The sequence below is a fragment of the Rattus rattus genome, chromosome 6 (assembly GCF_011064425.1).
Source record: "Rattus rattus isolate New Zealand chromosome 6, Rrattus_CSIRO_v1, whole genome shotgun sequence".
Lineage (NCBI taxonomy): Eukaryota > Metazoa > Chordata > Mammalia > Rodentia > Muridae > Rattus > Rattus rattus.
Window position 1 is genome coordinate 30,285,521 of NC_046159.1, and position 25,577 is coordinate 30,311,097.

A 25,577-nucleotide genomic window follows, 5' to 3' on the forward strand; every position below is an offset into this window, starting at 1 on the left:
CCCACAGGAAGGGAACATTTTCATCGTCGATTACGAGCTCCTGGATGGCATTGATGCTAACAAAACTGACCCCTGTACACACCAGTTCCTGGCCGCCCCCATCTGCCTGCTGTATAAGAACCTAGCCAACAAGATTGTTCCCATCGCCATCCAGGTAAGTGGCTGCTCAGCTCCACCCTTCTGTAGGACTTGCACCTCAAGGGCTTGGTGCTGGGGTGGGGGTGGGGGTGGGGTTGTCTGGGGCGGCACCCTCCACTCCACTCCGCTGAGGGGAGCTAGAAGCTTTCACTCTAGCTTTCTCTAAGGTGGAAGAGAAAAATGAGCTATTGGGGCTCACTGCTGCTGTGAAACGGCTGTCTGCACCACAAAAGGCAGACAGTGGCTCTCCGGGGTATCTTTGAGAAATTCCCTCCGACGCTAAGTACTGGGGAGGGCTTGTCCTGCAATGACATGCTTTTCCTCCCGCCCACCTCCTGACGAGTGCTCCCAAATCGACATGCCCACACAAGCCAGATAGATGAAGCCAGGGGTTAAGCTGCAAACAGAAGCCACTGAGCTACATCGGAGACTTCACCATCCCGGAACATTGTCTTCCATACAAGAAGATTCTTGTAACCCCAAGGACCGTGGAGGGCCATGGGAGCAGCCTCATGAGTGTGGGGGTGGGAGTCGGGGGAGGGGCAGGCGGGCACAGGGTTTCATTACCTGCACTGTGAGAGCTGATGTTCAGACTACAAAGAGGAGACCAGGAAAGGCAAAGCAGGCCTATGTGAAGGTCCCTGGGAATAGGGCTTTTCAGAGAGCCCACGGGGGATGGAAAGTTGAGCATTTAGCACCGTGTCTTGACCTGGAGCCTGGGTGTAATGGGAATAATATCAGTGACGTGCAGGCCTCTACACAGCACAGTCCAAAAGCCTTCGCCTGGAGAAGCTTAGAAACCCTGGAAACGGCTGCAGGTTAAGGGTCTAAGAACAGACACCGTGCTTGATCTTAGCCATAAGACCAAGAAGCAGTAAAACTGTGACACATTTTAAATTTTCCAGCAAAGTTGTTAGTTTCGAATAAAGCCTGGAACCGCCGGAGAAGCAGTTTAGAACTTTTGTTCTGTTCAGGATGATTCCCAAATGGGTACTGTAAAACATGGCTGTGTTGAGCGTAGTTCTAGACCTGGAGAAGGAACTTGCCACGTAAAGAGACTTATGTACCTCTGACATCCCAAATAGTCTGGGTCCTACAACGATCATGGGGTTTCACACAGTACCAGTCTCCATTTGTGTAATTACCACCTTCCTGCTCTCAGTCATCTTACCCAGGCTAAGGCAGACTAAGGCTAAAGGCAGACTAAGGCACAGGTGCCCCTACGAAGCCACAGAGCTGAGATTCAAGCCAGCTGTCTCAAGCTGAAGTTTAGCTTATGTTTGCGATCCCAGGCTGTCTGTTCAAGGCCGGCCTGGGCTACAGAGTGACACCCAGGGTCAAATTGTCTAATAATTAATTAATCAAATCAGTTGGCTGTGTATCTATACCCCCCAGCTTCCTAGGCCCCCACCCTCTGCATTCCAGGAGTCCTGAGCCTCTTATCAGAGAAAGCTCTATGTGTGAGAAGCTGAAGCATCAAATGAAGGCACAGCAGATGTGGGAAATCACCACTGGAAGACGCCAGGAGAGGGATGGATTACCACTGACAGGTGTTCTGAAATCGCCTGTCCCAGACATATTTTTATTAGAGCCAGGGACCTGGCTCAACTCTCAGCTTTTTCCATCGTTAGCAGGAAGTAGGGTATTGGACAAGCCACAGGACATGGTTAACCCTTTGTCTATGGCTGCCCAGAAGAATTAATGCAGCCCAGGGCTGTGATAGCCACACAGTTACTGGGCCAACCCTTGAGCAGGGCCCAGAGGTGCTGGACCAGGCTGAATTGCAGGCCGTGCTGTAAGAGGCCCATGGGTCTCCATGTTGAGGCTGGCAAGGCCAGGACAATTGAAACAGTGCTGAGAGGTTCTCTGCCAAGACTGCACTGAATTAGGCTTTCCGAGGATCAATAGAATATCGTGCTAGAGGGTGGAGATCATGGCTCTGGTTTGGGTGAAGCTGCAGACAGACTGAACGTAGGAGAGGCTGAGGGGATGGAACACTGCAGTGCTGTGCACCTTCAAAGAGGACTGCATCCACTCTCAGCCGGCTTGGTCCTTCCTAAGGCTAGCACCAAAGCAGACAAGCAAGGCATGGACTATGGGTGACGTCAGCTCATTTATGCAAAATGAATGCAGCAACATTGCATACCACAAACCATATATGGGTAGGCTATGGTCACATGGGTAGACGTTGTTGACTTGGTGAAACGCAGGACACAGGGTCACCAGGCTGCATACAGAACAGGTTGGACATGGTAAGGACAGGCAGGCCTAAGTTCCTCACAGTAAGTTTCTATTTATGAAAATCAGACATAAATATGCACATATGCAGAGACCTGGGGAAGCAGCGCCCCCTTGTGGCTGGATCAAAGTGACATGCTCACTATTTCTTGGACTTCTCTGCAAATGCTGGAGTAGTTTACAATAATAAGCATATATAATAATAAGCATATATAACAAGCATATATAATTTTCTACTCAGAAACAAAGGATGGCCTCCTTCAAAGGCATTTAAAATAATGTCCTGGGCATATCTAGAGGACCTGGGACGAGCCCAAACCTGGAATGGTGGAAGGAGGGTGGGGCAGGCTGTGCATAAAAGTCCACTATGGGGGCTCTTGTGTGGCGTGGTCAGACAGAGAGGAGAAGGAACTACAGTGCGATGGAGTTATAGCAGACAGAGCAGCTGAGCATCACCACTCAGCTCTGGATCTCTGCATGACCTGGAGAGTGGCTTAGTCACTCAGAACCTCACTTTCTCTCTTTGCAAACCTGTTGGTCAGGCTGTGGTGAGGATTTAGTGATAACATGTAAGTCAAACCTCAGGACACAGCAGAAAGCCTCCAGAGTCAATGTCTGAGGACGCCTGAGTAGGACAGATGGCCCCTGTGCTCTAGGAAGCAGGCCACAGGGGCAGCTATCTTTGGGCCACGCAACTAAGGAAACAGAGTGACCATTGGGAGGAGCAGTCCTCTGAGGGACCACCCTGCTCACTAGGCCTGCCTGCAAAGGGCTGTTGTCCTGTGAGGATGCGAGTTCTGACTTAAACCTGATCACTTAAGTAACCTGAATTCTCTCATAAAGGTAGAGGGCAAATCCATAAGCGAACAAGTGCTAAGAGTACCATGAGGATTGGTGGTGTCTCCCTGCCCTCCCTGTCCATCCCCAGGCACTAGGAGACAGCTTCTCCTCTAGTGGCCCTGCCTTCTCCCCCACAGCAGAGTGGCTTGGGACACAGAGCTCCTTGCTCTGGCGTTCTCCAGATGCAGATAATCCAGACCAAAACGCAGTGGAAATTCCATGTGTTCACAGTCCATAGACTTAGAAGAAGAGTCAAAGAGTGATACCTGCCCCAACTAGTTTCAGAACGGTCTCATGTTGTAGAAAAGTGGGTGAATATCTGCCCAGGGGTTATGTGCTTCCTTTTCTTTTAAAAAAAAAATATGGCTGACTAAAAGTATAATTTAAAAAATGTGACTACCTGGAAATTTGAATTCGTGTTACTTGCATTATATTTCTATTGGCTAGTGGTCTATTGGATGGAGAGCCAAATCAGGAAGTCACTTCTAGCCTCTCTAGTGAAAACAGTCTAAGGAAAAGAAAGTTATTCTGGTGCTCAGGTTAAGTACAGTCTGTCGTGGAGGGTAAGGCATAGCTGCAGAAATAGGAAGTGGTTGGTTCCATCCATAATCAGGAAGCCAATGGACAGGAAGTGGGGCCAGTCTGTGGAACCTCAAAACCCAAGGCTCCAGCTCCTAAAAGTTCCGAACCTTCCAAAACAGCACTGCCAGCCAGCGACTAAGTATTCAACACAGGAGCCTACAGGGACATCTTATTCAAACAGCAAAGCCATCTTCCATATTAGAGACAGCTAAATTTGTTCCCAGGCCTCTACTAAAAGTCTCTATAAGCTCTGGAAGGCCCCCACAGAACCTACTTCTGGCACAGAAGCTTTCCTGGGTTATCCATTTCTTTAAAAGTTTCCATGTCTGAAAAGATAGGGTAGCATGGTCGCCACCTTCCAGACTCATAGGGCAGCTCACCCCCAGGTTCTGAAATGAAGCTTGTTAAGAGTCACAAATAGGAGCTGAGAATGTGGCTAAGCAACAAAGTACTTGCCTTGCACGGGCAAGTTCCTTGCTAGTGCATGTGTGCATGAGTATGTACACACACACACACACACACACACACACACACACACACACACACACACACCACTTACACCCCACCTTATACAGTGGTGTCAGTAGCTAAGTCAGCAAGGTCCACCTTCTAAAGTTTCCAAACCTTCCAAAACAGTACTGTCAGCTAGCAGCCAAGTGTTCAACACAGGAGCCTACGGGACATCACATTTAACTGCAAAACCATTTCCCATATTAGTTAGGGGGATACAGCTAAGCGTGCTCAAGGGCTTCTGGCTTTAAAGAAATTGGTCCTTTAAAGAACAGATAGCAAACTCTTACATTTTAGAGAAAAATCACTTGGCCCAAGCATGGAGTGAAACTGGTAGGACAAAGGCACAGGGCCCCTGTGGGCCCCTGTGTACCTGGTTTCAGAGCTGGGGCTCAGAACAGGGCTCCAGATGCAAATCCTGATTTGCAAAAATGGGCTCAGCTTGAGACCCCAGCCTTGGCCCAGAAGGTGCAAAGGTAAGGGTAGAGGGGAGGAAGATGGAGGGAGCTGCTAAGCAGAAGTGGGCAAAGTGGGAGGATGCCAGGCACTGGGGAGAGCCAATGAGGAAAGCATGGGTCATGGCCCCTTGCAGCTTTGTTCCTTCCCTGAGGTCTGTTCCACTGTCTTCAAGTTACAGACAAGGAACCTACAGTTCACAAACAGGTTGTAAGACACAGCACTAGGGCCCTCCACCACTCACCACATACTTCGTGTGGTCTAAAAGTCCTCATAGTCGATGTTTAGATTCTTGTGGAACTTCCCCAGAGGCAGGGCTCTCCCACAGCTATAAAGGAGAAATAAAGTGGTGTGCTCTCTTTCTTCAACATGCCAGCTCAACCAAACCCCTGGAGAGAAGAACCCAATTTTCCTCCCTACGGACTCAAAATACGACTGGCTTTTGGCCAAAATCTGGGTGCGTTCCAGTGACTTCCATATCCATCAAACAATCACCCATCTTCTGCGCACGCATCTGGTGTCTGAGGTGTTCGGTATTGCCATGTACCGCCAGCTGCCTGCTGTGCACCCCCTTTTCAAGGTACAGCCAGCCACAGCTCTGCCTACAAGGAAAGAATACCTGAGAGTATAGCTGGCATCCCAGGGTGTGTGCGGGTGGGGTGGTGATAGCTACAGGGGCCTGGGAACAGATACTCAAGGGCCAAGTTACAAGGAGCCTGCCACAACCTGCTGGCCAGAAAGCAGAGTTTGAAAGGGCAGTTAGGTCACTTTCCTTCTCTTCCCAAATGCTGCCAGCACTTGATTGTTGGGTTAACTACAGGCTAAAATATACCGCTGCTAAGCCAGCAGTAGTGACGGGTGGCACAAGTCTTTAATGCCAGCCCTTGGGAGTCAGAGGCAGGCAGATCTCTGAGTTCAAGGCCAACCTGGTCTACAGGCTGAATTCTGGTACAGCCAGGGCTACATACATAGAGGAACTCTGTCTAGAAAAACCATGAAAGAAAGAAAGAAAGAAAGAAAGAAAGAAAGAAAGAAAGAAAGGAAGGAAGGAAGGAAGGAAGGAAGGAAGGAAGAAAGAAAGAAAGAAAGAAAGAAAGAAAGAAAGAAAGAAAGAAAGAAAGAAAGAAAGAAAGAAAGAGGGAAAGGGAGAGGGGAGGGAGAGGGGGAGGGAGAGGGGGAGGGAGAGGGGGAGGGAGAGGGAGGAAGCAAATGAGCTGGTGCTTTGGTCTCTTCATTGTAAATGAGGTCACAGCAGGACTTCCGCCTTAGAGGATGATGGTCAGGATCTGTTCCCAGTGAAATAGGAAGCAAGCACCAGGGCCCTAACTCCTAAGCAGCACAATGGTGGCCACTGGGCCTCTATAGCTACTGGGCAGGAAGGTCTCCACACAGGCACTTCCTCCTGGGGGGGGGCAGAGTGACTGTGCCCTGTGGGCTGGCTGGGCTGGGAGTGCAGAGTGAGATTGAGTCCCTCAGTGAGATCTCTCCCCACCCAGCTGCTGGTAGCCCACGTGAGGTTCACCATTGCCATCAACACTAAGGCCCGGGAACAGCTTATCTGTGAGTACGGCCTTTTTGACAAGGTGAGTGCCCTCTCTTCATGGGGAGCCTGAACAAGCCCTGCCTTGTGGCTCCATCCCTATCTGAGATCTGAAAAGTGTGGGGAACTCTGGTCCTTCCACCAATACCACAGCCAGCTCTCCTCTTCCCGGTGTTGTCTCTCAGTCACCTGTTTATGTCCAGTGCCAGTGTCTGAGCCTCCTCCACACAAGCCACTAACCTCTACCTTACAAGACACCCGTGACTTCTCCCACACTACCATATATCCCTGTCATCCTGCCTGTGACCTTCAGGGCACTTAAACAGAACTGCCCGATAATTGCCTACCCGGGTCCTTGATGTTCCCATCTCTTGGAAGCTGATTGGATGCCCAAAAGCTATGTTCTGCACAAAGCCTGCTCTCTGTATTATGGCTATAGAGTGTCCAGTGCATGTTATCCCATCCGGGGAGTGGGAGCATGACCTGCTTAAAGTTGAACAGCTCTCTCACTCCACATCACAGGACACAGGCTGGCCCTTTCTGTGGCCAGCCACCCCACTGGCCTCCAAGTGTCTTCCAGAGGAATCTAGGAGGTCTGGATATGGACAGTTCTTGGGGAAAACCAAGCTCAGGCTCTCGGATCTCTCACCAGGCCAATGCCACCGGAGGTGGTGGGCACGTGCAGATGGTGCAGAGAGCTGTCCAGGACCTGACCTATTCCTCCCTGTGCTTCCCGGAGGCCATCAAGGCCCGGGGCATGGACAACACCGAGGACATCCCCTACTACTTCTATCGTGATGATGGACTGCTCGTGTGGGAAGCTATCCAGTCGTGAGTGTGACCAGGTTTTGTGGGAGGGGGAAACCCTAAAGAAGAGTATGATGAGGCAAGCTTGCTCCTGGGTTGGCTGTTGATGGAGGGAGGAGGCGGAGGACATCCAGAGTCAGATATTAAGAACTGATAGGATTGGGAGAGGAACCTGCTGGATACCCACTCCTGCTAGCCCTCCTGAACCAGGTTCACAACTGAGGTGGTAAGCATCTACTATGAGGATGACCAGGTGGTGGAGGAGGACCAGGAACTGCAGGACTTCGTGAAGGATGTTTACGTTTATGGCATGCGGGGCAGAAAGGCCTCAGGTAAGCTACCACGACACTCTGCTTCTGCTTCTGCTGCAGGGCATGTGTGCACCTCAAGGTCATGAGGAACAGAAGGCAGGTGACTCAGCTCCCAAGGGTACCCAACCCCTGCTCCCCCATATCCACCAGAGCTTCCCTCAGAGCAGCCAACCTCCCTTTCTCTGAGCATCTTGCCAAGTGTGGGTGGAGAGGCAGAGGTGGGTGTCCCTCACAGAGCTGAGCTCATGGTCTGTGGCTTTGTCTTAGGTTTCCCCAAATCCATCAAGAGCAGGGAGAAATTGTCTGAGTACCTGACGGTGGTGATCTTCACAGCCTCGGCCCAGCATGCAGCTGTAAACTTTGGCCAGGTAGGTCTTGATAACCCTTTCTGGGGAAGAACAACCTTAGGTACCTCACAGTGGGAACCATATCCAACTTCCCACCTCTGGCCCAGGCTTTTGTCCTTCTGGCCTTCCCATAACCACGCAGCCTCTGAGCCTGAACCCAGCAGTAGCAGGCATGAATTCTGCATGCACCCCTGAGGCAACCGCCAGGCCTGGGCAGTTGTAGGCCCTGGAGGAAAGGATAGGGTCTGAGGAGGGAGGCTTAGGGACCCTGGAAGAAAGGCAAGGTGAGTCACAAAGGAGGGGAACAATGTCAAAGGTGTGGCTTGGGAAACCAGGAGAGGAGAGGGCCAAGGCAGGTGCAGTGGGGACATCAGAAGGGTGGGTGGTGTCCACAGGGAGGAGTGGAGCCCGCTAAGCTGGTTCCCTATGAACCAAGGAAATGTAGACATGTGGATCTGAGGTGGGGAAGCCACTGTGCTTCTTGGGCACCCATGTTGTTGTTACTGTTCTCACAGTATGACTGGTGCTCCTGGATCCCCAACGCTCCTCCAACTATGCGGGCCCCACCACCCACGGCCAAGGGTGTGGTCACCATCGAGCAGATTGTGGATACTCTACCAGACCGTGGCCGCTCATGTTGGCATCTAGGTGCAGTGTGGGCCTTGAGCCAGTTTCAAGAGAATGAGGTGAGACCAGGCATTGCTGGAAACAGTGTAGATCACTTTAGTTTCAACTCAATCTCCAGTCCACGGCTTTGGGGCTCTGGTTCAAGCTGGAAACCTGTAGCCAAGAATCCTGATTTCTAAGGTGGAGCTGCTAGAAGTGGATGGGGCTGGGGGTGGGGTTACTCCACTCAAGGTCCTCAGCCTGGGCCTGTGCCTAGGCTAGGCTGGCAGTGGGAGGCACAGGCTCTGCTCCAAGTCACCAGAGGGGTGTGTGTGTGTGTGTGTGTGTGTGTGTGTGTGTGACATCACCCTATACCCCATACCCACTTGTTGATAAATCTCACCCATGTGGTTTCCTGGCTCCCCACAGGGAGAATCGGAGCTCCCGTTCCACCTATGTGTGCTTAGGTATCCTTCACAGCTATGCTAAGTAAAGGTCTTGGTGGAAGCAGCCCTTTGCAATGTCTCGGTGCTGTTCCCATCCAAGTACCTCCAGCTTGTCCCAGACCTGCTAATGTGCTGGGTCTGTGCTGAGTGTGACCAGAGAGCTGTTCCTAGGAGACTAATTTCCTAGTCAAAGGATGACAAGTCTGACTTAACTTCTGCAAACTAAACCCCAGATCTCCTACCCCCTTCTAGCCACTGAACCCTTTGCAGACATTGGTGTAAGCACATTACCCTGCAGGATGCCCATCCTCCACCTCTTAGTGCTCAGGACCCCTGCCTGTCCGACCAAGGGCAGGCCAGCAGGACCCTGTGGCCACAGAACTTTCAGAGCTAGGACTCTCCAGGTTTACCCTGCACCTTTCCTTGTCTTAAAACCCACCTGGCAACAAGGAAGTAATTTCCTTTCAAATCTCCAGCCCTGAGCCTTTCATAGGGAAAATAAGGTGGGATTTATATAATCTGTTTTTCTTTTAATTGACACACAGTAAATTGCATACTTATGAGATAGAAGTGTGATGTGTGTATAGAGTGATACTGCTCAGTTATGGCATCTGACCTATCACCCCAAACAAATCACTTCCTTGTGTAACATTCAGAATCTTCTAGTTTAGAGACACACACTACAGTATGAACTATTTACCCTACCATGCTGTAGAACATTACTTAGGCCTCCTTTGAATCATTAATTTGCCATTTTTCCTTCTCTCTGGTAACTTCTTTGAGATGATGAGGCAGGACTTAACTCTTTTAGATAGGGTTTCACTATGCAGCCCTAGCTGGCCTGGAACTCTCAGAGACTTGCTAGATTAAAGACGGGTGTGTGCCAGTGCACCTGTTGAGACAGCTGTTTTTAGCATTCCATATATGGTATTTGCATCTGCTTTTTTCACTTAACACTACGGCTTCCCAGTTCATCTATGTTCCAAAGACAGGATTTTGTGTGACCACATAGTGTTCCATCACATGCATACATGCACCCCCAGTAGGTAGCCAAGGTCAAAGGTGGTAGAGTTGAGTAGTGACCCCTCCTAAACTATCTTTCCATGTCTGACTCTCAGCTGTTTCTGGGCATGTACCCAGAGGAGCATTTCATCGAGAAGCCAGTGAAAGAAGCCATGATTCGATTCCGCAAGAACCTGGAGGCCATCGTCAGCGTGATCGCCGAGCGCAATAAGAACAAAAAGCTCCCCTACTACTACCTGTCACCAGACAGGATTCCAAACAGTGTAGCCATCTAAGGCTTTGCCGTCCCTGTCCCAGCAGCTCTCTGGGCAGGCCAGTGGCTTGCCTGGCAGGCTGTAGATCTTCCAGCAGCTGGTGCCTCTCCCAAGCTAGCAGTGCCGCTCTTGGGCCCAGGTGTGGTTGTAAACTAAAGGCTGTTCTAGGATGGGGAGATTTCACAGAGCTTCAGCACATGCTACTTCTTCCTGTCTTCGGTGACATAGTTCAGGGGCCTCCCATCCAGAGCAGGGGTGTGTGGCTGTGTCCCCCAGTCCAGCTTAGTGCCTCTTCACTCAGTAGCAACAGAGTAAGTGATAATGTTCCACTGGGTCAGGGGTCCGTCATTCTACTTATGCTTCCTCCAACTGCCTGCATACAGTAGGTGCTTAGAGAAACTTCTTGGATTAAGAGTTTGTTATAAAATAAAGTTCATTTAAAACAGGCGTCGTTCCACAGGCTGCATTCCAGTCACCCCCACCCCCACCCCACTGTTCCCTTCGACCACCAATAACAAAGCCAGTCTACTACCTCCCCCAACTCACAAGACCTTTGCCCCCACTCCACACCAGTGGCCCTTTCTGGTTTTGTAGACTCTACAGGTATTCAAATTAAATACACAAATCTAAAGATCTGAATTTATGCTATATATATGAGAACCACAGCATGTGTCTGTGTCTGGGTCATGTCACTTAAGAGAGTGTTTCCATCCGTTGACCAGCAGGTTTTATGTTTCTTTGCAGCTGAACAAAAAAAATCGCATTATAAATAGGTACCATATCTTTATTATCCATTCACCAGGTAAAGGACATCTAGGCTGTTTCCTTGTCTCTGCTGTTGCCTTCAATGAATGAACGGCCTTCCCCTAAAGAAGAGAGACCTGGAAGGACAGGGCACCCACCTCATTTATTCCAATGTCACAGGCTAGCACAGGCCTCACTGTCTGCATCCCTCCTCTTCCTTCCAGCAGGGCATCCGGCTGATGCTTGCTCTCCTAATGACTAAGTGAAGTAACTCACACAAAAGCAAATATCGCATGGATCTTAACATCAATTCAAATCCTCTTTACTCCCAGCCCTCTCAGGTCTGGACCCCCGTCCCTATAGCCTCATTGTTCTTTACTGATGTGCAGGCTGGAAAGGGTATCCTAGCTTTCCCACTGGAAAACACTCTCATCACAAAATCCCTTTTTAACGAAAGGCTTTATTGCTACCTTTAGACACCCCGTGTATAGCACATACAAATCCCCGTACAGAGAGTCGTTCAAGCAGTAATACTGAGAAACATGAACATACACAAAAAGATTAAAAAATTAGACATTTAGATTACTAGAAATTTTCCAAGAAAAATTTAAAATGTGAAGTGCTTTTTAGAAACTACACTACACACACCAGTGTAAATTTGGTTTTTATTAACAATCAACTTGAAACATTGCATCTAAATGTGCACCAGTTACGCTCCTTCATCACTCACTCCCCACAGACAAGTGCCTTTGACCTCCCTATGCTTTGGGCTTTCCTTGAGCTGCATTATTTCAAACCAGATTTGAACACGGAGTATTTCAAATATGCATGTGCACTAGCCACACCCACAAGACCTTCACCCTGCCCACACAGCCTTCACTCTCCTGTCACTTAGACATGACCCAAGGCCTTAAACTATTCTATCCTCAACTGCCTGAGCCTGCACATCTGTGTCCACTTGGACACACCCACAGGTTTAGAAACTAAGCCTACAAGACTGAAGAGTGTACCGAAACCAGAAAGGAGAGTCAGAGAAACCTAGACTAGGAAGAGAATGCTTACATTTCCAGGAAATTCTTGTGATACACTTGAGCACAACCCCCAACTACTCACTTGTGGCAGCTAAAGTCAGAGCTGTGTGAACGGGTCTATGACATACGGGGTAAAGGCCAAGTTAGAGAGGGCGGCCAGTGACACCCTGAGACTACTTCTTCTTCACTGGACCCACAAGCACAAGCCCTCCTTGGCCTGGGGCATCATCCTAGATCTGCTTGGTCCAACTACATGCCATCTTCCCACTGCATCTAAGCTAAAGTGAGGAGCAGTGGGGTAGACAGATAGCCCTGCAAATTACTCAGAGGCCCAGGACTAGAGAAGACTGGAAGAGCCCAGAGCTCTGCTAGGCCTTCATACCATGCCTTGCCAGTCACCTGCACTGAGTCGCCCACGTGTAGTTGTTTTCTAGATCAGAGAACCTGGGGGTGGGGTGGGGGGAGAAGCAAGGGGTGGCTGGGAGAGGAAGAAGGATGAAGGACAGCGTTCATCAGAGAAGCCAAAGAAGACATACCATTAGGCTTCCTGAAATGAAGGGAACGACATGGATGCCATGGTGGGAGTACAAGCCCTGGTCAGCTGTGCAGAGACAACCGCCACTGAGGTAAGCTCTCTTCTCTACAAAAGCCTCCGTCTTCATTTGACTGCACACCCACTGTTGAAGCATCATGTCACAGACAGATGGATAGGACCAGAGACTCAGAGGCAGCAGCTGCTAAAAAGAATAGTCAGGGCCTAGTGGGCAGTCTGTAGCTTCCCAGTGCCCTCACTGCATGTGAGTAATTGCACTTTGGGGCAGGCACAGTGAGCACAGGAGGCTTATGTGGTCTGGGAGAGAGGGCAGGCTGACCTCAGAGTGGGCCCGTTAGACAATGGCTGAAAGCCCTGGCAGAAGAGCTTCACAAGGAAACCGATGACTCCAGAGAGCAGACAAGGGGAGAACAGGACAGAACTTGCTTCCACAAGCCTTCTAGCCTCTACCTGCTCCTGAAAACTAAACACAGAGCTTCTACTAGGAACTCAGAAAGATTTATCTTCGGTTTGCCTTGGTCTCTGAAGAAGCCAGGTGAAGCAGCCAAAGCTCGGGGAGATGGACCAGACCCTAGGCATTGCCCTGGCCACCTCAAGAGAATCTGAAGACCCTGTAGCCGACAGCAGCCACTTGGAGAGGACACTTCTGTGGTTCCCCTTGTCACATTGTGAGTTGACTATTGTCTGGCACTGTGACAATGGCCTTCAAGAAAAAAAATGTTCAACAGACTTTTTAAAGGGGCAAAGGCCATTTAGCAATAGTGATTTGGTTTTGTCTGTCTTGTGAAAAAAAAGTGCAGGAGGTAACCCCAAAGACAGACTAGATCATATGTGGAGCTAAGGACCCTAAATGATCCTGTCAAGTCTGGTTAAGGCGATAAGTGGGTGTGGGGCAAGGTGAGTGACACAGTGGCTCATGCAGTTAGCTGGCTGCTCAGGCCAAGGCCTCAACCCAGAGCTGGCCTGTTTACCTCGTATCTTTCAGCAGTGACTCCACAGAACTCTGTCAGCACAGCAGACAGCAGAGCTGGATCACAGGGGTGTCCTCAACATGTGTCCACCCCATCTGGAGATATCTGTCAGTCAAAGGAGCATTTTCTAAATGCTCACGCTGAGTCAGATCCATTAGATCTCAAACCCCTTCCATTTCAATGCTCACAACATAGAAATATACGGGTGGGCTTGTGAGATAGGGCTTTTCAGGAAACAGATTCAAAACCAGAGGAATTACGCCATGGCATCCATTAATTCCCATGGAGTCTCAGACCTGCCTGTCTTGCTTTAAGTCTCAAGTCTTTTCTTGACATGGAAGGACATCTACTACTCAGAATATATAAGGCAGAAATGGTTTCAGTTCAATTTTGATGTAAGAGATAACAGGCAATAAAGAGAACATTTCTAAATGTGACACGCTTTTAAAAGTGTCACTCCCATTAGACACAGGAATTCCAAAATAAGAACTTCCGTAAAGTGCTGTTTGCTCAGTGAATCGCACACCAGCAGACATGGGGCTCCAAGGCCTCATCTGCCTGAGAGCAAGGCGGCAGCATCAGCTGAACGAGGCAGGGGCTTATTTGTAGGCACTGTTCCCTTCCCACCCCTAGCTCTTATTAGTCAGAGGGAACCCTCCCAACCAGCAGCCTCCCGTACCATGCTGCTCTGTCCTCTGGGGATCTTCCATCATCCATCTCCCTCATGCTGCTCTGTCTTCTACTTTAGCTTTTTACTTCCATAATCTGCTCAAGACCAGGGGCTGGAACACAGCCAGCTCCTCATTGTGGATACATGGGGTCTCCCACCTTCCCAGACCACAGAGAAGCCTGACAGAATGGGGCCCAGTGGTACCTGCTCCACAGGAATTCTAGGACACTCACACCAAGGAAGGTTGAGAAAAAGAGACCACTATAAATAGTCACCTGCCCAGTCTATGCTATTAAACGACAGAGGAAGGAACACAATTGGCAGTAAACAAATCCCTTCAGCTGTTGATGGACACTAAGGAAATGGCACCCTCCACATGGTCAGACGTTAATAATTTCTGCTCCAGTGTCTTCAGGCTCTGTGCAAGAAGAATTTGTGGTGGAATGACACATTCCATGTCCTTCTTTATTTTCAAGGGTGGGCTCTGTTAGTGCAGACTTTTCAAAAATATTCTTTTTACTTGTTTCTGGACAGTTTTGAACATAGATCACTCTATTGTAAGCCTTGAGTCTTTTCCATAACTGTAGGTATACCTTGCACTGGACATACATAAAGAGAAGTCCTCCGGTGAAGCCGATGGCCACAACTACCAGCTTAGTCCAGAAAGGCCACTCTAGGATTCCTGCAGGGGGAGACTCAGTTAGCGCATGGGATCTCAGGTCAGAAGGAAATAGGACAGAGCTTCTGAATGTACATTTCTTACTCATCAAATCCTCCCTCCCCGAAAGGAGTATGAAGGGCTCTCAATGCAGGTTACCCTGCTCTCTCAGGAGTCTCAATTTCATCTCATGTCAGTGGCTTTGAAGACACAGAGAAATAAAGGGATGCTTGCGTCTCCTGAGTGTTCACCCTCTATACAATCAGAGCTCTGACCCCAGGTCCCAGGACCTGTGTCTAGCATCCCCCACCCCGCCCTCATGGCCCATGCGCTCACCTGTCACCTGACCCTGCTTGATCTCCTCTGCTGTGCGGTCAATGAGCACATACAAGGACCAGACCACACAGGTGATGGCAATGACATGGAACGTCACTGAGCACATGATCTTCCTGCGCTCACTGGCCGTCATCTGCAACTTCTCCCACTGGAAGACAACACAGAGACATGGGGCTCAGCGTCAGAGGGAAGGATCACGATGGGAGAGAGCTTTGGTTGCTCACAGCTATGACCAGCTTCCTTCCCTCCCTCTCCCAGGCCACATCAATTTCCCCAAACACCCCAAACTCCTTTAAGCCGCTTGGCTCCAATGAGGTAGCAGACACAGCCAAGTTTCTGTGCAATGAAGAGAAGCTAGGCCTGAGATGAACGGCAGCCTCCGTGGGCTGTAGTCAGACAGTGAAGAGCTGGACAAAGGGAGCACGTCAGCTGAGACCCAGCTGCTGTGGTCAGGTCTGTGCTAACTGACACGGACGACTGGAAGAAAAGAGATGACCCGCAACACACTAGGAACGGGTCGCATCTGTGCTGGGAAGGGGAATGGCAGAAGGCTCTCACTCTTTGGTTCTCTGCTACTTTGGCAGCAACAGCTTTAAATCAATGCCTAAGAGTTCTTGGTACAAGGAACTCCGTCAGTGCTGTCCCTCAAGGAGCTCATTAACCTACTCCAGACAGACTGGCCTGTCACTTACTGGCTCCCGATTCAGAAGACATGAGAGGGAAAGAAGAAAGTGTAAACATGCTACATATCTTCTGTTAATGATGGGCACAGACTATCAGGCTAAGCTGCAAACAGAGCTTCATTAATGATCTATGCTATCCAAGTGTTACGGATTAGCACAGAGTGGGTCCCAGGAGCCTTTGACCAGGCAAAGCATTTTCTTGGGCAGTTTGCACCTGCCTTCTCTAACGTCCAACTGCCTTCTGTTGGGGTTTCAGAAGAAGCAGGCCTCTGGGATCAGCACCTTGTGTCTTCTGTGCCTGGGTTCTCACTCTTTCCTGCGACACCCACGGCTCCAGGCTTTTCACACTCCTGAAGTGCTCACATTTACTACCTCAGTGGATACTTTTCTCCACAGGCAACCAGGCCCTTTAAAGCCTGTTCACTCTGCCTGCAAATCTTACACACTGGAGAGAAGCACTCCCCAAGCCAAACCATCTACAATGCCCCTCCTCCCAGGAGACTGTCCCAGGAGGATCATGTCTTTCTCTGTGTGCTCCACTGCCAGGTAACTTAGCATTTAATCAGCCCCATAATGTGTAAGTTCCCTAGCAACTTATATATTAAAGCTCTTGGCACAGCAGGGGCCTTTTTCTCCTTCCAAATATAATCTTTTGTGCTGGGTACAAAGAGAGAAGTATGATACTGACAAGTATGGATGGGAAGCCAGCACCAGGAAGGCAGCAGTGACTTGGGGACCTCCTTGGGTAGGAATCCTTTCAGCTAGCAAATACTTAGTGCAGACATACACAAACAAACTGTGCTGAACTAGGCTGAGTGTTGGAGAGAGACATTCATAACTAAGTGTCCTAACAAAAGACACCAATCAGTTGACACACAAATAAAATGCTGAGCAAGATGTCATAGGATAGTTGGTGGCCAGAGGAGAGAAGGGGAAGAGGAAAACAGTCTCAGGAAAGAACAGCATCAAGAGTGAAGGTCAGACCCGAGTCATCAGATCAGAAGAGAATCTACGACATGAACTCCAGGCCCTGGCTTCTAAAGCAGTGAACACAGATGGCCGGGATAGTCCGAAGGGATGACTCTACCGAGCGCCCACCCCTTCTTACGTACTTTCCTCAAAGGTTTCAGCTTGGTCTCCATGATGAACTCGTATTTGCAGAGTTCACAGCAGCGTGTGTCAGAACTCTTAATCCACTGCTGCAGGCAAGCCTGATGCACAAAGTGTAGGCTCCCTGTACAGTGACAGGGGGTGATCAGAGGGCTCTCGTCATCGCCTTCACAGTGGCAGATCCTGTGGTGGAAGGAAAACTAGTCAGTGAACGAAGGGCTCTAAGAGGGAAGATGATGGTGTGTCAGAAGGCCAATTCCTCCACAAACCAAAGTTCAGAAATGAAAACTGTAAAGGTGGCTGTGAGCACAGAGACACACAAGCACAGATGAGCACAACCACGATTAGCTGAACATCAGCTTACCACAGCAGCAACATCAGGATGGCAGTTGGCAACAGAAAGGGATACAAAAAATGACAAGATCCGCATTTTTAGGGAAGACTTCAAACTTTCAAAGATAAAATTTAGGCAACAATAAAGACACCTTCCAGAACATAAGACATTAGAGGGGGAAGTCTATGTAAACCAAAACAAGCACTCTCATCTCTACAACACTACAGTGGCTTAAAAGGCTTGCTTTCTAGTGAAATCACACCCTCTAGTCACATGCACAACAGCCACACCCTCCCACCCTCTCTTGGGGGCTGAGCAGAGACCAAGTACTTTGTCTGCATTTAAAACTCACCATGGTTCTGCAACTTCATTTCTTTTGGGGACTCTCAGAGCACTGAGTAAGAATTGTTAAAGAAGTCATTACTCCCAAGGAATCATCTTGGATTCACCCACTAACCTCCATGGACTCAGGCACTTGAGAACACTGTTTCCAGCAGCTGGTCAACAGGCAGAACAGGTGTTCTGAAAAGGGCCTGGCCCAGCCTGGCTAGAGGGTTGGGTTACTTGTTTCTGGAACAGGTTTTCTGATCCAACAGTAAGACATTTAACAACTGACACTGAGAAGGGAAACTGAGGGAGGCACAGTACTGGGGACAGATGAGACCGATGAGAATGCTGTACAGGAAGATGAAGTTGGGAAGAAGAGTTTGGACTTGGACACAGCCCTAAGGTAAGAGGGAGGCAAGGGGGGAAGGAAAGTGTGGGCAGGCCACAGGAGACCAGCCCTCCCACACTCACGGGGCAAGCTAGAAAGATGGAGGTGCTATTTCTCCCCACATGTCTAGGCAAAGCCTGCTTATTTTGCTAAGTGGAGTTGGCATAGTCTTTAATATGTGTAGTTTCTGCATCTTATGAAATTAGCTTCCAAGTGGTGTCACTGTATAGGAAACATAATTTGTCCCATTGCTGACAATAAATGTCTTGCTACTTCATTTTCCAGAAACTTCACATATTAAATCAAGGTAAGGTTATACAGGTATAACAGAAACAGCCAGATGGTGGTTCCTGGCAAACCAACCTGCAGGCATCCCCTGAAGTAGACACAGGAGAGATAGGAGTGCATTTTTCAGAGAGCAGAGAAGGACAATCCAGGTCACTATCCTTCTCTACTGAGCATAGGGGTGCACGCAGGACCCTGTTCTTCAATTTGGCAGATGATGCATCCTCAAAGACGTCGTCGTCTCCCATTTCATCGGAACAGAAACCCATGCTCCCTGCCAGCCAGCTGGACGACTTGGCAGTGTGCAGACGGCTGGCATGGTTCTCCAGCTCATGGAACCTAGGTAGGCTGCTGGCACTTGAGCCACGGGAGAGTGAGAACAGGTACCGGAGCAGTCGCTGGCTTCTCAACCTGGCCTCACCATCAGCTTTCTCCTCCAAAAGTGGGATGCGCACGCTTCCCTTGCCAGCTTCCCTCTTTGAGACAGCTGAATGGCTGGTAGCAAGGGATAAGATAGGAGAGTGTTTGGAATGGCTGAGGGGTGGGCAGTGCTCTGCTCCTTTGTCTTTATGATGGAGCCTGTTCTTTTTGAGAGATGGACCTTGAGGAAGCACCAATTTCCCTTCAGAACAAGTTCTTTCCATATAGTCAAAGCTTTCCAAAGTATCCTGGGTCTTCTCACCCACATCACTTAGTGACTTTGAGAATCTGAGTGCTCTTCTGGCCTTGGTATTTTTAGCAGGCCTCAAGACTTGGTCCCAGTCTGAACCAAAGGGATTTTTCTGTGATGCCTGTAATGTGTCTTTACAGATAACTGTCACAGTGAGCCCTTGTGTCAGAGAACTCTGGCATGGAGGAGCTTTCAAGACAACAGCAGACTGCACAGGACTGTAGTGACAACACTCAGAAAACACTGCACTGGAACTGCATGCAGAACAGTGGAATAAAGCACAGAAAGGAAAAACAAGTTTAAAGAGAGCAGACATCAAAGTGGGGAAATGAGACTGTATTGTAACTTGGCAAGCAAACAGCACAGAAAACCGGGCTGTTTAGACCAAAGGTGGAATGATCAAGCAGATGGAAAACTGAGAACTCTGGGCCACCACAGGCCACAGGAACATGTGAAGCAGACTGTTACCTGCAGATGTCCTGGTTGGATGGTGTTACAGAAGTGCGAGAGAAGGCAGGCACTGGAGCGGTCGTGGATGGAGGACTACTCCCAGCCTGCAATGACACACTTTCAGTCAGTGTTTATAAAGAAGCCAAGAGACCCAGACACACTGTCTCCTTGTGAATGGCAAAAGGTAGAAAATGAAATAACATCTGCTATTTCCCACTACTTTAAGAGAATATGTATTAGGTTCTTTGTTGTGTTTTGTTGAGACAAGGTCTCACTTTGTAGTTCTGGCTGGTCTGAAACTCACTATGTAGACCAGGCTACCCTGAACTCACAGAGATCAGTCTGCCTCTGCCTCTCCCTCTCTGCTCCTCCCCCGCCCCTGACTCTGCCCCTCTGCCCCTCTCCCCCTCTCCCCCTGTCCCCATGCCCCTGTCTCCTTGCCTCTGCCTCATGAGGGCTGGGATTAAAGGTGTGCACCACTATGCCTGGCTGGAATAATCATTAGATTCCTACACGTCAAGACAAAGCAATTCTTAATTTTTCTTACTTGTGGAAAATAATATAACTAAAGATACTCTGAGACCACAGAATATCACTTCCAAGCTCTGAAGATCCTGTAGCCTTTTCCCCTAAGCACACAAACTTAATTACTTCATATGCAAATCAGGAAAGTTAGTCCTATAGACACTCCACCAATGTGAAAGAAAGCATATGAGGTGTCTTGTCTTCCCCTGGTTCCTGAGATAACCCTTCTCAAGGCTGACGAGTGGTTCTCCACCTGACCATTTCACACAGAGAACCCAAGTACTGGGCCTCAAAACCTAACTGCACTGTCAACTCTGGGCTCCAACTCTGGGAAAATTACTGGAGGAATTTTCCCGGTGCATCATGATCTCGTGGAACCACTGCCATAACTATTCAGTGCACTGCTGTCTAAACATCACAGGGCAGCACACATCCATGAGCACTCCACGCCTACTGAGAACAGCCAGCCTGAGTGACAGTCTGCTCCATGAAACCCAAGAAGCTACGGGAAACAGAGTCATGGTCCTTGAGTAAACTCCCATCACAGTTCAACCTTACCTAGAACTTGCCCTGTGATTCCAGAGCATGCCATGCTGGCCCACAATTCTCAGAGTGAGAACTAGCCTCACTTTCTGAGTGTAACCTAGAAGGATACTCTTACCTTGGCACTCTACCAAGAGGATATCAGGCATTAAACAGCATTGACATCACCAAAACACTGCCCTCTGCCCTACATTATCAATGTCCAAGCATACCAGCCTAGAAAGAAGTCTTATAACACAAAAGTAAACATCTGTAATCCAACTTAATCTCAAGAAATTTGATCCAGAAGACACATGTTGATATGATGTATGCACACAGTAACGTCACTGGTATTATTCAGTCAGCACACCTGAGCCGTCAGTTTATCTGTACTGTCTATATTGTCTACAGATCCTTTAATGGGGGAAGAACTAGTCAGTTGGGAAGAGAACCTCAACTGAGAAACGCTTTTACCAGACTGACCTGTAGACAAGTCTGTGGAGGAATTTTCTTGATTAATGAGTGAGAGATAAGGGTCCAGACCACTGTGGGCAGTGCCACCAGTGGGCAAGGTAGCCCCAGGTTATAATAAGAAAGTAGTCCCCACAGGGAGCAAGCCAGTAAGCAATGTTCTTCCATGCGTCTGTTTAAGTTCCTATTTCCAGGTTCCTCCCTAGCTTGAATTCTTGCCTTGGCTTCCCTTTTCAAAACTGTATGTAAACAGTAAGATGAGGAAAACCCTTTCTTCCCCCAAGTTGCATGGTTATAGTCTTTCTCAGAGCAATAAGGAAGCAAACTAAGACAGAAATTGATACCAGGATCACAGGGTATTACTGTGACAGATCTGACCATGTTTGAGGGAGGATTATGAAAATGTTTAGAACTTTGGGATAGAAAAGTCATTAAGTTCTTAGAAGTTAATGAGTTAGAAGAATGCTGAGATCAGTTCAGAAGATGGTTCACTGCATACTTTGAGTTGAAAAATCTGTGTTTTCTAGTCAGCCATGACTGAAGAATGAGCTGTGATCCACAAGAGACCAGAACTACTGAAGTAAAACTTTTGCTTTACTGGGATAATTAATGCTGGAGCTTAAAAAAAATCAGCAAGGATTAAAAGAGACCAGCATCATTAATGTGGAAGCTTTTGGGAAGCATCCCCTCATGATGAGCACACAGTTGTGGTCCAGAGATGGACAAGCTGCAACTTAAACTTGTAGCTGAACTTGATATATATAAGAATCTTCTAGATGCTACAGGTTTGATGGCATGAAAGCTACAGGTTGAAGGGGTCATCCCTGGACAACGGCTAAGGCTTGGCACAGTGTAAATCCAGGAGAGGCCACTGATGAAATTACAGTCTCAGTTGCAGAGGAGACCCCAGGATTAAAGGAGGCATGGAAAATCTATGACACCATGTGGCATGGTCAAGGTCCCAAAGAGAGGCCGTGAGGCTTTTAGTGTAGGTGTAGCCTGTAGAGACCACAGCATATTGGAGATCCAGGACTATGGGATGACTAACAGGGATGGCAGCAGGTGTGGAGTATAATAACTAGCATAGCCTATAAAACATGTGCTGATGATGGCAGAGCAGAGAAGCAGGGCAGCACAAAGCCCTTTGGAGACAAAAAGATTGTGAGTTCCAGAGTTCAGACATTGGGCTACTTAAACATCTATACTTGGGTTCTGTTTCAATGGGTATTTTAGTAGACTTTGGATATTTTAAAGAGACTGAACTTTTAATGTGTCTGCATTTTTGAAGACCAGAGGACTTTTAAAATTATACACTATGCTTTATTAGTGCAATAGTAACATGGAATCTTGAGGATAAAAAAGGAAAGGTTATGGTTTAGTAGTGATGTGTCTGTATGTCAAATTAACATGGGATCAATTGTACTGGTTAGTTTTTTGTCACTTTGATACTCAGATTCCATCTGAGAAGGAATGACAATTGAGAACATGCCTTCATCGGAATGGCTGGTAAGCAAGTCTGTGAGGGCATTTCTTGATTAGGAATTAATATAGGGAGAGCTTAGACCACTGTGGAAGAGCCATCCCTGGGCAAGTAGTCCTAGGCTGTATAAGAAAGCAGGCTGACACTACCCAAAGACTATACATGCACTGACCCTGAGCTCCAACTGCATAGGTAGCAATGAATAGCTTAGTAAGGGCCCAGTGGAAGGGGAAGCTCTTGGTCCTGCCAAGGCTGGACCCCCAGTGAACAAGATTCTTTGGGGGAGGGCAGTAATGGGGGGAGGATGGGAAGGGGAACACCTAGGTAGAAGTCGAGGGGGAGGGGTTAGGGGAATGTTGGCCTGGAACCTGGGAAAAGGAATAACATTTGAAATGTAAATAAGAAATATCCAATTTAAATAAAGATTGAAGAGAGAGAGAGAGAGAGAGAGAGAGAGGAGAGAGGAGAGGAAGGAAGGAAGGAAGGAAGGAAGGAAGGAAGGAAGGAAGGAAGGAAGGCAAGCAAGCAAGCAAGCAAGCAGGTTGAGCAATCCCTGAGAGAGCAAGCCAGTAAAAAGTCCCTCCATAATTCTGCTGAGTCCCTGCCTCCAGACTTCTGCCTGCTTGAGCAGTCCAGGCGTCTCTTCATTAGGGACAGTAAACTGAAGATGAAGTGAACCTTCTCCTCCCCTAACTTGCTTTTTTTTCCACAGCAACATGAAATAAACTAAGAAAGGCATATTCTTTAAACACATTAATAGACAGAGTTCTCAAGAATCTAAAGTTTGGTCTACTTGGAGATACAGAAACAAAAACCCCAGACTAGCCTCTGTCACTCCTCAGACTTTCCCTGAAATGCAGTGAGAGGAGTCTCAGGACATACATGGGCACTATCTCTTCAGTGCTCCTCCTCATGTCTCACAGCCTATCTACATCACCGCCCTTCTCTTTTCCCAGCATCTTCAGTCCACAGCAGCCACCAGATCCAGGGCCCATCCACTCCTTGGGTGCTCCTCCCGTCCTGAGTTAAGCACATAAGGTCTTTGGCAAAAAAGCTTTACTGTCAATCACACACACAGGCAGGCAGTGTGAGACCTATCTTAAAATATCCAAACTCCAGCAAACTCTAGGATTCTCTGCTCTCTAGTTCCCAAACCACTTTGAGTCTGAAAAACCTCATGATCCAGCTCTGGTTAGCTGCCACAGGAAAAGCCAAAAATACATCATGAAGACACAGTACATAAGAGAGAAAAGAGTCATCATCTAATCCCCTCTCCCCACCACCATGCAAACTTGGCAGAACGCCAATGTGTATTCACACCCGTTAACCACTTCTGTGCTGGGGGAGGTCAAACTCAGTTGCTGGGTGCCACTGAGGTATGAAGAAAACCCCCGCATCCGAAGGACAGAAGACAGGAGGAATTACCTAGTCAGTTCCTCCTGTTGTTTCAGAAAGACAGAATCCTCATGGAACCAAATTTACTTTTCCATATTATGAAAGGAAGGTAACCCATGTGGAGGAGGATGAGGTCTGATCTGTCCCCAACCAGAACCAATGTCCTGGGAAGAGGTAGGCTCCATTTGGGAAGCTGAAGCTCAAAAGAAGTTGCCTGTTACTCCCCTTTCAACTTCAAGTAATTTATGTTAAAAGGGTTTAATGGCAGAATAACAATATCTATGCATATACAGATTAAGGGCACGGGGCAAAGCTGGGAGGTAGAAGGGTAGAGCCTGACAGCCATGGAGGAAGCAACAACCATTGAGACACTGTGAGGCCTGTGCATTTCCTACAGAGTCTCTACCTCAGCTGCATCACAGAGCGCTCACCTAGTGCTGGGCGGGCACGAGGCAGCAGACACCAAGAACAGCAAGATGAGACAGGAAAAGCATGGAGGTAAAGCTCAAGGCCGCGCTTTAGTTAGGAAACAAGAACAGTCCCCTACTAATGGATCTGCCTGATTTTACCTTCGTCAGTTTCACAAAAACATTACAGGATGTTCTCAGCAGGTGACACACAAGCCAAAGACAAGTGTTATGTTTGTCATGTATGTTCTTGTTAGATCAGAAAGTTTAAAGAAAAACTTAAAACATACTTATAATTATTATATATAAATGACTTCAACAAATGTCTATTCCTCCAATAAAAACAAGAAAATCCAGCAAGATGTGAGCACATGTTTAGAAACTGAAGAACCAATCTGTATACCAAAATGCTTTTAAAGAGACGGACTTCTTGTTGGCATCAAGCTCAGTAAAATCTACCATTTCTCTAACAGGGATCCAGAGGACTGGTATGACCACAAGAAACAGAAGCCTACAGCTCCTAACACTTTCCCAGTAGATTCTCAAGTCAAAGTTTCGGTGGTTTGAATGAGGTATCCTCCACACCCTGGGCATTTGGATACCTGGTCCCTAGATGCTGAAGCTACTTGGGGAAGCTCAGGTGTGTTGTTGGAGGAAATGTGTCACTGGAAGTGGGCTTTCTGAGCTAAAAAACTTGGTCCACTTTTGATTTGCTCTCTACTTCTGTGAGCTTCCAGTGACCATGCCTACGCTTCGCCACAGGGACCCTTAACCCTCTGGATCCATAAAGCCAAATAAACGCTTTCTCTAATAAACTTCCTTGGTCATGGTAGTTTATTATAGCAAGAAAGAAAGAAAGAAAGAAAGAAAGAAAGGAAGGAAGGAAGGAAGGAAGGAAGGAAGGAAGGAAGGAAGGAAGGAAGGAAGGAAGGAAGCAAGGAAGGAAGGAAGGAAGGAAGGAAGGAAGGAAGAAAGAGAGAGAGAGAGAGAAACTAATACGGACTACGGACGCTGGTACCAGAGAGTTGGGCCCTTGCTGTGCCAGGCCTGGCCTGGAGGTGTGGCCCCTTGTTGGTGGAACAGTTGGCAAAGATTATGAGTTGTGGCCTTGGAAGAGTTGTTTCACTGGCTTTCAGATTTCAAAAGCCAATGACGTCCTGAGTTAGCCCTCTCTTCCTCATGCTGGGTCAAGATGGGAGCTCTTAGCTACTGGTCCATGCTGTCCTGCCTGCTCCATATCCCCTGTCACACAGCACGCCATACTCACCCTTTGGCACAAGAGTCCTAATAAGCTCTTTTATAAGTTGTCTCTATCATGGTGTCTCATTGTAGCAGTAGAAAAGTAATGAAGACACCTACCTTTTAAAAACAGGAAATAGTAAACTAAAAGACAAACTAAAATAGGACTAAGCCTTTTAGAAACAATGTTATTTTTCATTTGTGTCTGTGTATCAACTAGGTTTTAATAT

The 25,577-nt window shown here is 48.2% G+C and overlaps 2 protein-coding genes across 9 annotated transcripts in view; one reads left to right on the forward strand and one right to left on the reverse strand.

Moving 5' to 3' along the window:
• Positions 1-10,545, forward strand: part of Alox5 (arachidonate 5-lipoxygenase) — a 49,185-nt gene extending 38,640 nt beyond the window's left edge. The window contains exons 7-14 of the mRNA XM_032905854.1: positions 8-154; positions 5,141-5,344; positions 6,261-6,347; positions 6,957-7,135; positions 7,322-7,443; positions 7,690-7,790; positions 8,285-8,455; positions 9,940-10,545. Of these exons, the coding sequence (XP_032761745.1) occupies positions 8-154; positions 5,141-5,344; positions 6,261-6,347; positions 6,957-7,135; positions 7,322-7,443; positions 7,690-7,790; positions 8,285-8,455; positions 9,940-10,119 (1,191 nt within the window). The 3' untranslated portion in view covers positions 10,120-10,545. The remainder of the gene's footprint in view (positions 1-7; positions 155-5,140; positions 5,345-6,260; positions 6,348-6,956; positions 7,136-7,321; positions 7,444-7,689; positions 7,791-8,284; positions 8,456-9,939) is intronic.
• Positions 10,546-11,282: 737 nt separating this feature from the next.
• Marchf8 (membrane associated ring-CH-type finger 8) overlaps positions 11,283-25,577 on the reverse strand; it is a 99,558-nt gene continuing 85,263 nt past the window's right edge. For 6 of the 8 annotated variants that reach the window (XM_032905848.1, XM_032905847.1, XM_032905851.1 and 3 more), the window contains 5 exons: positions 19,327-19,412; positions 18,267-19,112; positions 16,857-17,037; positions 15,062-15,209; positions 11,283-14,749 (listed from right to left, as the gene is read on the reverse strand). In XM_032905848.1, coding sequence (XP_032761739.1) covers positions 14,448-14,749; positions 15,062-15,209; positions 16,857-17,037; positions 18,267-19,112; positions 19,327-19,412 — 1,563 coding nt within the window. In that variant the 3' untranslated portion in view covers positions 11,283-14,447. The remainder of the gene's footprint in view (positions 14,750-15,061; positions 15,210-16,856; positions 17,038-18,266; positions 19,113-19,326; positions 19,413-25,577) is intronic. The other 2 variants (XM_032905853.1, XM_032905852.1) reach the window with 1 other exon arrangement.